Raw genomic sequence first — 11,442 nt, 5'->3', positions numbered from 1 at the left:
TACTGAAATATGTGTTGAATATTTTAGAGCTCACCTTTTCCTACTGCCCTCCCTGCTACACAAACCACATTCATCCAACATTCTCATGTATTCCCTTCCTGAGTTAGAAAAAGCACACACACACACAGTGGGAAGATTTTTTATGTTCAGAAATCCCCCAGTGCAAGAGAGCAGCTCAGAGACAGCCGTGGCTGAGTCAACATGGGCCCGGGAGGGCATAGGCAGCTCTCACGTCCTTGTCCTTGGATGTTGGCTGTTGCTTGTGCAAGTGTGTCTGTAACCCTCTCGTTTTGTGTCCTGCAGTCATACAAGAGTGGCAGAAGAGAGGCGGACAGCCCTGGCAGCTCATCGAGCCCGTGGATGGATTCCACCCCAACGAGGTGAGCGCAGTCACATGGTGGCTGCCGAAGGTTATTGGATGGTTTGTTAGTTTTTAATTATGCTTACACATTCATGTGTTTATTTTTATCCTGTTTTGTTCCAGAAAGGATTTGAGGTGAGGTACATACACGTATAAGATAGAAGATTTAATGAAAACAAAGTGAAATTTGGGACAATAGGAAAATAAAGTAGAAATTATACTTGGATTCCTGACTTAATTTCTATGATTCATAAAATATGTGCAGGGCAGTCCTGAGAAACTGCCAGAAGGGCAGCTCTGTGCAATGCTAAAAGGGGCATTAAGCCATGGCTTCCATAAGATAAGAAAAATAAATCAAGCACTCCAAAAAAAAAAAAAGAGGAAAATAACAAAGATTTTTTGGAAGTGAGACCCATGAGAAACGTATTCTATGATCTTCCTAGAAAGGGTGCTGTATAGGAGGAGAACAATGTCCTTAGCGGTATCCTACAGTAAGAGCTGTTTCTATCGAGGATCCAAAGTACAGTTCTGTAAAGTAGCTCTCCTCTGGTCTCTTCACAAAGCAAGGGGAGCCAGAGGGTGGGACTCTGTCCCCTCCCGGCTCCACTCCCATCCCATTATTCTGGCTTCAACCAGAGAAGCTCTACTTTTATCTGTTGTATGTCCTGGACTTGCTCACGACATTTCTTTATTAAGAAGAAGAAGAAAAAGAAGTGGGGGAGTTGTTCTGCCACTTGTAAAATGTAGAAAGCTGCTCCTCTATGGGGAGGGATGGGCCATTTACTCTCAGGCAATCACTCATCACTAGAACCTTTCTGCTCCAGCAGTTAGGGAAGCATGGTGTGGCTACCAAAGGGTACAAACGGGAGGGGCATGCCTGAGGATGCTCCCTGGCTGGCCATCCAGACCCAGGCCACAAGAGGGCTGATTGTCCCCTCAGGAGCCTGAATGAAGGTAAACACAGCCTACCTTCCTCCAACTCTAGGCTCAACCAGTGCTCATGCCAGGGGTAAGAATCGCCTCAAAAGGAACTAGAAGGGTGCCCACTCTCCAACAAATGAGTAAAAGTGGTGTCCCACAAATGCTGAGCAAATTTTGAAGTAAGTATTAAATGCCCACCTCACAGATTTAAATAGCCACACACACACAAAAAATCAGAATAATGCCCTCAGAATTTCTTTTTTTTTTTTTTTTTGAGACGGAGTTTCCTCGCTCTGTCACCAGGCTGAGTGCAGGCCGATCTCAGCTCACTGGTGTTCTCAGCCCTGGTTCCCCGCCATTCTTCCTGGCTCAGCCTCCCCGAGTAGCTGGGACTACAGGCGCCCGCCACCCTCGCCCGGCTAAGGTTTTTTGTATTTTTTCGTGGAGACGGGGTTTCACCATATTAGCTTGTGGGATGGTCTGGATCTCCTGACCTCGTGATCCGCCTGTCTCGGCCTCCCAGTGCTGGATTACAGGCTTGAGCCACCGCGCCCGGCCATGCCCTCAGAATTTCTAACCTTCCTGTGTATCAATTGGATGAGTTGATCAAAGAAAATTATTGGCTAGATTCTGGTTAAATATCAGGGTCTATTCCCCAAAAAATGATGTCTTTGATTTTAGAAGAGTTTGTGTATATCCCTTCTTTCTTTTTTTTTTTTCCCCTGAGTCAGAGTTTCCCCACTTCCCTGTTGCCTGGGCTGGAGTGCAATGGCGTGATCTCAGCTCACTGCAACATCCACTTCCTGGGTTCAAGTGATTCTCCTGCCTCAGCTTCCTGAGTAGCTGGGATTACAGGCATGTGCCACCAAGCCTGGCTAATTTTGTATTTTTAGTAGAGACGGGACTTCTCCATGTTGGTCAGGCTGGTCTCGAACTACCAACCTCAGGTGAGCCACCCGCCTCAGTCTCTCAAGGTGCTGGGATTACACGCGTGAGCCACTGCGCCTGGCCCCCTTCTTCTAGCAGTTATTAGGTAGCAATTCTTGTCATTCTCTGCACAGAGTAGCATCTTACCCTTCTGATTCTGTAGACAATGGGCATATGAAAAGATGGTCACGTAGAGTATCAGGAACAAACTAAAAAGAAGAGGATCAAAGACAGCTTTGTTTTATCCCTCAGCATATATTTATCCCATCTATCAAATGACCATTCTGTCCCTGACTCTTAAAATGATTTTGAGGTTCAAGGTCTGTCAAATTGGGGCTCTGTCTTGCACTCAAACAGTTTCACTATATCTGGTTATTGAAAACACAGTCAAAAGCTGAAAATCAATATGTGCCATAATCTTATGCTATTCCTGCAAGATTTGTTCACATGCTGGTAGCCGGTGATAAAGTGGCCAAGAACAGATAGCCAGGCCTAAAGCCTGCCTATTTATCATGTATACTGAGCTGAAAAGTCCAGATTGGCAAAGTGCCATCCAAAACTATTTATTGAGTGACTACCCAGTGTCAAATGCAGTGAGAATTCAAAACTGAACAAGAAAATGCCCTGCCATTTAAAATTATAGTATAGAGTAGGAAAATGATGAGTAAACAGACAATTAAATATAAAGCAGTAAATGCCCCCAACTGTGCAAGTACAGAACACCACAGAGCATTATGAGGTAGGATGGGAGAGAGAGGTGTTCAAAAATGTTTTCAGGCCGGGTGGGGTGGCACACGCCTGTAATCCCAGCACTTTGGGAACCCGAGGTGAGTGGATCACCTGAGGTCGGGAGTTCTAGACCAGCCTGACCAACATGGAGAAACCCCGTCTCTACTAAAAATACAAAATTAGCCAGGCATGATGGCGCGCATGCCTGTAATCCCAGCTACTCAGGAGGCTGAGGCAGGAGAATCGCTTGAACCCGGGAAGCGGAGGTTGCAGTGAACCAAGATCGTGCCATTGCACTCTAGCCTGGGCAACAAAAGCAAAACTCCATCTCAAAAAAAAAAAAAAAAAAAAGTTTTCAGAGGAGGTGATGTCAAAACTAAGACCATGAACTCATAGAGTAAAGGGAAGCAAAGAGGGGTTGCAGGAAGTGTTTTGAGCAGAGGCAACTGCATGGACAAAGACCTGAATATGAAAGAAAGCATGGCATTTTGGAGGAAATAAAAGGGCTCGGTGCAGCTGGAGAGTATGACCGTGGAGTTGACAGAGGGAGAAATCTACTGCTTATTAAGGAACCAGATCATGGAAGATCTGTCTGGGGCTTGACCTTGGTCCTGAGGGAGATGGGGAGCCACTGGACGTTCTCAAGCAAGAAAGAAATAGCCCGACTTGTGATCTAAAAAGACGCCTGTAGTAGTGGCGTGGAGGGTGATTTGGTTAGGAACTAGTCCAGAGAGACGGAGACAAACAAAAGGAAAAGTTGTATTTTAAAAAGATTTTTTAAATGACCAAACACAGAGTCGCAGGACAGCAAGGCAAGTTCTTATCAGAGATTTTACTCAAGGAATCAAAGTCAAGTGCATCCTGGAGTCAGTATAGATCCTGCCCACTCTCCTCCCACATTCTCCACAGCAGTCACAGGCCAATGGAAGGATGGCCCAGCATGATTCCAGATCATCAGGTGATTGAATAAAGCATCACGCTGTATTACAAGAAGCTAACTTGATGAACCATGAAACCACTTCTGGCTTTACTGTCTTATGAATTGAATGTATTTATATACAACTTAACAAGAAAGTGGGCTCTGAAAGACGTTCAACTACAAAGGAAAATACCTGGAAAAGAACCTCTGTTAACCAGAAGATCCTACTTAATCAGAGCACCCATTCCCTAGCATGCTTCTGGAATAGATATTATTCCACACACATGCTTAGTAGGGGAGCTGATGACCTCCTGGGCTGCCAAGGTTGTGTGAACTGGCAGGAGGAGGGTGTCTCCATCCTCCCATCCTGAGAACAAATGTTGGGGTGGAGGGTATATAATAAAAGTTTCCACTGGTAAAATGAATTAGCTTGCATCCATCTGATGGCATACCATGCACTGAATAACCCCATCTACTAAAAATACAAAAATTAGCCGGGCGTGGTGGTGCATGCCTATAGTCCCAGCTACTCAGGAGGCTGAGGCAGAATTGCTTGAACTTGGGAGGCGGAGGTTGCAGTGAGCCAAGTTCGCATCACTGCACTCCAGCTTGGGCAACAGAGCGAGACTTCGTCTCAAAACAACAACAACAACAACAACAAACAAAACAAAACAAAACAGATACACCTTTAGTGACACAGAAATATGTTTATAATGTAGAGCAAAGTAAATATGATAAGACTACAGATTATAGGAGCAATGACTCAACTATATGCATTTGTCAAATTCATGGCACTGTTTACCAAAGAGAGTTGATTTTACTGTGTCTAAATTCGTCTTCAATAAGAGCAGATTACAAGATGATATTCAAGAGGAATCCTCTGTGTGTGTGTGTGTGTGTGTGTGTGTATTCAGATATAAAATCAGGGCCAGGCGCATTGGATCACACCTGTAATCCAAGCACTTTGGGAGGCCGAGGCGGGCAGATCACCTGAGACTGGGAGTTCGAGACCAGCCTGGCCATCATGGTGAAACCTCGTCTCTACTAAAAATACAAAAATTAGCCAGGTGTGGTGGCATGTGCCTGTAAGCCCAGCTACCTGGGAGGCTGAGGCAGGAGAATCACTTGAACCTGGGTAGGCGGATGTTACAGTGAGCCGAGATCACACCACTACACTCCAGCATAGGCGACAGAGTGAGACTCCATCTCAAAAAAAAAAAAAAAAAGATAGAAAATCAGAAAGGCTCTACACCCCATGTTAACAGAGGCTGCCTCTATTTTAATTACAGATGAATTTTATTGTGTTTTATTCTTTTTGCTTAAGTTGGTTTTCAGCTTTTCTAGAATGAACAGGTTTTGCTTTAATATTTTAGACTATGAATAGAGAAGCATAAAGGAATATCTGTTGGGGAGGCTGAGGCAGGAGAATTGCTTGAACCTGGGAGGCGGAGCTTCCACTGAGCCGAGATCTGACCACTGCACTCCAGCCTGGGTGACAGAGCAAAATCTTGTCTCAAAACAAGAAAGAAAAAGAAAGAAAAAAAGAAAAGAAAAGAAAGAAGAAAGAAGGAAGAAGGAAGAAAGAAGAAAGAAAGAGGGAGGGAGGGAAGAAAGGAAGGGAGGGAGGGAAGGAAGGAAGGAAGGAAGGAAGGAAGGAAGGAAGGAAGGAAGGAAGGAAGGAAGGAAGGAAGGAAGGAAGGAAGGAAGGAAGGAAGGAGAGAGAGAAAGAAGGAAGGAAAGAAAGAAAGAAAAGGAAAGGAAGGAAGGAAGGGAAGGAAAGGAAGAGAGAGAGAGAAAGAAACTAACTTGGATAAAGAGAGGAAAGGGTAGCTGTGCCCTGCCCTGTGCAGTGCCTCATGGAAGTTATAACAGGAAATGGCGGTATGAGAAACCCACAGTAGGTGCTCAGTAAATATTTGTCAAATGAATGAATAATTACAGTGGATCATTTTATCACAAGTCTCTAGTTTAGTGATAAGCATGCCAGTCTCATTTCATCTCAATATTTTCTCAATGCCTGCTCATAAATATTTTATTCCTTATTACGGTGACAACCAACGAATTGCGTTCAAACCAAACAGTTAGCAAATGCTCAGATCTGAGCTCTTTCATTTTCGTTTCCCTCTTCTTGCCCTCACCCTGTCTCCTGCCTTATTAACACAGAGAGGGAACTAAATGCCTTGATGCCACATGACTGTTAGAGAGACAGCTTAGGTGTATCAAGTTGAAAGCCAATAACATAAAAAAGAAGAACCAGTAATTTTCCACAGACCTGGCAGCAGCCTCCTTTGTTAAGAAATGGCAGGAAAACAGCCACAAGCCCAGGCTTCTGTCTTCAAAGGCCCTGATGCTTTGTGTGAGAGATGATCCGGCCCTCCCTGGGGCACTGGCCAGCTATGCAGGCAGCTGCTTGCCATGCTCCTCACCACGTTTAAATTACAAAGAAGTATATGTAGGAGTGCTGCTTAATTGCAGTTTTACTGTGTGCTTGCATGCATGGCATTATCCATTGGCGCTTACCTTAGGAGGTGGTGCTCAGGGGTGAGATGTCATGAATTGTGTGGTTGGCAATAGTATTGGCTGTGGTATATGGGGTGTGTGATGCTGGAATTATAGAGGTACCCGGGGAATTACCAATGGCGTACCGGTAATGTGCGTAAAGTTTTATGCTGCTACGAGTAGTAGCCATCTGGTGGAAATTGCCACTTGGTGAATTATCAAAGAGTGCTGACGGGGGAGTGCCGGATGTTTTACTTGCGATGCGAAGTATATTAATACATTGGGTGTGTGGTGTTTTTATTGCCAGCCCGGATCGTACGTTGTACTTATCTGTGGCTACGGTGTGCATACAGATGTATCTGTGTAGAATTTTATTATACGAATTTATTGGCAGCCAGCGCCATGGTGGCCAGTGGATCAGGTGTGCGTTGGGTTCCAGCAGAGGTGCCAGCCGTCCAGCCAGTCTTCGCTTACCAGCCAGGTATTGGCCAGGAATTGCGCTGAATTAATGGGTATAACCAAAACATTAGTGCGGGTTTAAGGGGTGGCGAGTGCGCACCGGGCCGAGTGCAATATTATTACAGTGGTTTCGCCTTCGGGGTCGCCACCAGTGCTTTAACAATGTAGCGTTAATGGGGTTGGCCGAGGAGATGTAAGGTAATAATAGTATTACGATTGTTTGCAATAGAAGATTATTAATATTAGCCAGCGGGTAAGCCAGGACCATGAGGTGTAGTGCTGTGTGTGTATAGGTACATGCTGCATGTTATACTGTAGGGAGGCACTGCATGGACATAGCTAGAAATTATACAGTGGGATGAAGTGGGATTTTAATGCTGAGGAAACAGAACCCATTTAAAGTACTTTCCCAGAGACTGCCAGTGAGCTAAGATCGGGCTAGATTTCTCCTAACTGCTACGTCACCACACCGGTGAACTGAGACTTTGGATCACTGCATCACCCACTCAATGCTCCAGGATAGAGAGGCTGGGAGGCCCAGGAGAGGAGTTAGCCCCGCTTTCAGCCAAGAAGGGACTACTCAGGCTGCCTGTGGAGAAATCCAAGGATATCCTAGGCCTCCTTCCCAAACAATGAGAACACCCCCTCTGCTTGGGAGGCCTTCAGCTTGTCCTGGCTACCATTGCTCAGCATTGAAAACCACTGTTGAGATGGAGCCATCCCAAGTCTGCAGGCAGTCCCATTTTGCTAAATGAGGCATTGTCCTTTTTGAGAGAAGAGCATCCTCCTCAGGAAAAGCATGTGGCTAGTGACCCAGACACTGGACAACCAAGAATGGAACCCAGCCTAACAGCTACTCAGTGGTAAGGAAACTGACGGCTGACAGCAGGAGCAGAGGAAGCAAGTCCTCAGGCTGGGAGGCGGAGTCGAGACTGCTGTGTATTAAGCTAAGGATTCCTCTCTGGCACTTCAGCCAGACTCCCTGCACTCACAGCCTGCCAGGATCCCCCCCAACCCAGTCAGGGACCCAGCCAACCTCCACTCCCAAGCACCTGTAGTTCCCCAAACATGTCATTCTCTCCCACAGCTCTGAGCCTTTGCACATGCTGTGTCCTCTACCATTGCACTGTTTCCCCACATCATCTGTCTGCGGAACTCCTAGAAAATTCATCTCAGCCACCACCTTCTTCAGAGAGATCCCACCCCTTCCCCCACCAGACAGAAGTGACATGTCTTCCCTTTCCCATGTGTGCATCAGCCTCCCAGCCCTCCCTGTGGGCTTGGTGGTGTCATTTTGCATGTCTGGTTACCTTACTAGGCTGAGACTTTCTGGAAGGAAGAACATACCATGTTCACCTCTAAAACCCAAGCCTTAGGCCTGCAGTAAATGCCAGCTGTCCACAGATGAATAAAAAGTGAATTTCTGATAAAGTGAATTTTTAATCTATTACTGAAAAAACAAATTACATACACTTAGCAGCTTAACACAATACACACTTATGATCTCATAGTTTCTGTGGGTCACAGCTTAACTAGGTCCTCTGCTTAGGGTGTCACAAATGAAAATCAAAGCATGGTATCCAGGCCACGTTCTCATCTGGAGACTAATCTGGGGAAGAACTACTTTCAAACTCATTCGGGCTGTTGGCAGATTCATTCCCGTGAGTCTGCAGGACTGATGAGCCAGCTTCAGGCTGGATGGCAGCTGGATCACCCCCAGTTTCAGCCCAGAAAGGAGAGCCTCCAAAGCCAGTCACTAGCAAGGCCAAGCCTCACACAACGTGACAGCATCGCTGAAGCAGCGTCTCCTCACCACGGCCACATTTCCTCTGTTAGAACCAAGTGATAGGTCCCACCACCAGCAAGGGATGGAGGTTATACAGAGAAATGGGGCTGGGAGTCACGGGGCCATCCTAGAGGATGTCTCTGGCAGAAAGCATGTGGGAAATCTTGTTGGTAAGTGATCTGTCCTAATTTCCCTTTTCCTCCTCCTTTGGGTTCTCTCTCACAGGTGGCTTTGCTGTTGTTTGCGGATCGTTTCTGGGAGAAGGTGCAGCTCCAGTGGCCCCAAATCCTGGGAAAGAAGAATCCATTCAACCCCCAGATTAAACAGGTGTTTGGAGACCAAGGCGGGCACTGAGCCTCTCAGGAGCATGCACCCTTGGGGAGCACAGGGAGGCAGAGGCGTGGGTAAACTCATTCCACAAACCCTGTGGGGGCTGCTACGTCACAGGCCCAAAGGAGTCTCCTTCAGCAGCATCTTTGCAAAATGTCTTTCTCTCAGTGAAGAGCATATCTGGATGACCGTGCAATGCTGTGTGCTCCTGGGATCAGTAACCCTTCCATTGTTCCTGAAATAACCTTTAATAAAGTGCTTTGGGTGCCATTCCAAGCAAGAGAGTATCTGTGCCCTTTACAGCTAATTGTTCTAAAAGGAGTTTCTAAAAACACTTAAGAAGTCCAGTGATGTTCAGCAATTTACCCAAGGTCTTGGCATGCCAGGGGACTGATCCTCCCTGTGTTGTTAACTTCTTAAAAATGGCCTGGCGAGCTGAGGCTCCTCCTATGCAGGCGGCTGGCCAGCTGCCAAGGACTCACACAAGGGGGCAGACCAGGCTTCATGAGGCCCCCTTGAAAAACATAACACAAGACTATAAATACAAAATTAGATATGAACTTAAATACACATTTAGAATGAGGAAAGAAATCAGCACAAATTACAAATGTTTAAAAGTTGACAAGTACCATATAACCTCACAAAGTCCAGAAAAATGACAATACAATTTTTTTCCTTTAAAGTATTTTATTAGTTGATTAGCGGGTATAAATGTATAGTTAGATAAAAGAAATAAGGCCTAGTGTCTGATAGATCAGTAGGGTGACTATAGTTTACAAAATGCTATTGTATATTTTGTTTTAAATCTCTAGAAGGAAATAATTTGAATGTTTCTAGTGTAAAGAAAAGACAAATATTTAAGGTGATAGATACCCAAAGTACACTTATTTAATCTGTACAGGAAGACTCCAGAGTAAAGGGAGGGTCCCCCGGCCTGACCACCTCCCTTCTCCCACCCTATATGTCTTTTCTGAACCTGTCACTTCCCACCCCTCTAAAAAAGACTGTTTAAATTATCTTAGACCTGACCACCCACAACCTTGGGGAATCACCTAACATCTAACCAGTTCCATCCTCTGAATGGGCTCAGGCAGGAAAACAAAGGTACCCAAATCCTGAGCTCTGACCTTACTCTGAGGCACAGCATCAAGGAATTGAGAGGTAGAAGAGGATGGTGACCTCATCTCACTTTTTCAGAAAACACAAATACTGCAAAAAAATACTACATGGAAATTAATACTAAATACCACTATTGCCTGCAAAACTTGAGTCTGAGGTCAGGCCTTCTCCCCTGGATCAGGGGCCCGGGCAAGGCTCATTCACTTCTGCCTGCATTTTCTATGCTCCAGACACGTTCCTTCTTTGAGATTTGACCAAGTCTTTCTCTCTGGCTTGAGAATGCTCTGTCCCTGTGCTTTGTGTACTTTTTATAATAGCGCTTATCCTGTATTTTTGCACTGGTGCCCCTTGAGCTACTGTCTTCAGCCTCAAGTTTTCCAGAATGATGGTGTCTGAGGATTGTCCACTGAGAGGCACCTGAAGGGCTTTCCTGGGTTGACATGCAGCCCTCCGCATCTCCCCATTCTTGGAGGGGTTGTGGAAAAAAGCACCGAAACCTGAACTGCAGGCTCCATGAGATCGGTACCTGGCTGGTCACGTGTACTCCTGTGTCCAGCCCCCAACACAATGCCTGACCACTGCAGATGCACAACAAATAGCACTGAATGAGTAAATGAATGAGAAGTTAGTGTTGCTCTCCAGGTCACACTGTTATTTCTTACTATTTAAAAGCAAAATCAGCAGCCTCTTTTTTGACACATTTGAATTAGACCCATTGAATCACGCTCCTCGCTCATCACGGTGAGAAGAGTGAGAAAGAAAAGCCATCAGAGGCGCCTTCTTCCCTGGGCACACTTGGTGAGGGGACTCGGGGCTCCTGTGTCATCTTCATCTAAACACCCCAAAACTCTATTATAATTTCTCTCTCCCAGCCGAGCGCTGTGACTCACACCTATAATTCCAGCACTTCGGCAGACGGAGGTGGGAGGGTCGCTTGAGCTCAGGAGTTCAAGATCAGCCTGGGCAACATGGTGAAACCCTGTCTCTACAAAAAGTACAAAAATTAGCTGGGTGTGGTGGCACACGCCTGTGGTCCTAGCTGCTTGGGAAGATCACTTGAGCCCAGCAGGAAGTCGAGGCTGCAGTGAGCCCAGACCGCACCGCTGCACTCCAGCCTGGGGAATAGAATGAGACCTTGTCTCAAAAAAAAAAAAAAAGAAAGAAAAAGAAAAAGAAAAAAAAGAAACAGATACTCTCTCTTGTTATCAGAGGAGAGACCAGGCTTGCCCTTCGCTATTGAAATGGAGGTCACCATTTGCCACATGAGTAATTACCAAAATGTCTATTTCCACCCACAGCTGGCATTTTTCATTTCGTGCTGAGCCTTTTGGGTTCAGGCCCTGGTGACAAAAATAAAGTCAGCTCCCCAGAAGAAGCAGATCAGCTAAAAAA

The 11,442-nt window shown here is 45.8% G+C and overlaps 1 protein-coding gene across 10 annotated transcripts in view; it reads left to right on the top strand.

Moving 5' to 3' along the window:
• The window catches only part of AOAH (acyloxyacyl hydrolase), a 198,448-nt gene extending 189,217 nt beyond the window's left edge, over positions 1 to 9,231 (top strand). For 5 of the 10 annotated variants that reach the window (XM_031665358.1, XM_031665359.1, XM_031665362.1 and 2 more), the window contains 2 exons: positions 304 to 380; positions 8,827 to 9,231. In XM_031665358.1, coding sequence (XP_031521218.1) covers positions 304 to 380; positions 8,827 to 8,955 — 206 coding nt within the window. In that variant the 3' untranslated portion in view covers positions 8,956 to 9,231. Of the gene's footprint in view, positions 1 to 303; positions 381 to 484; positions 785 to 1,346; positions 1,462 to 7,505; positions 7,545 to 8,826 lie in introns of those variants that run through there. The other 5 variants (XM_021935888.2, XR_004183253.1, XM_003896100.5 and 2 more) reach the window with 5 other exon arrangements.
• The last annotated feature ends 2,211 nt before the right edge of the window (positions 9,232 to 11,442 follow it).

This window comes from Papio anubis, chromosome 4, assembly GCF_008728515.1.
Source record: "Papio anubis isolate 15944 chromosome 4, Panubis1.0, whole genome shotgun sequence".
Classification (NCBI taxonomy): domain Eukaryota; kingdom Metazoa; phylum Chordata; class Mammalia; order Primates; family Cercopithecidae; genus Papio; species Papio anubis.
This window is presented reverse-complemented; position numbering and strand designations above follow the sequence as displayed.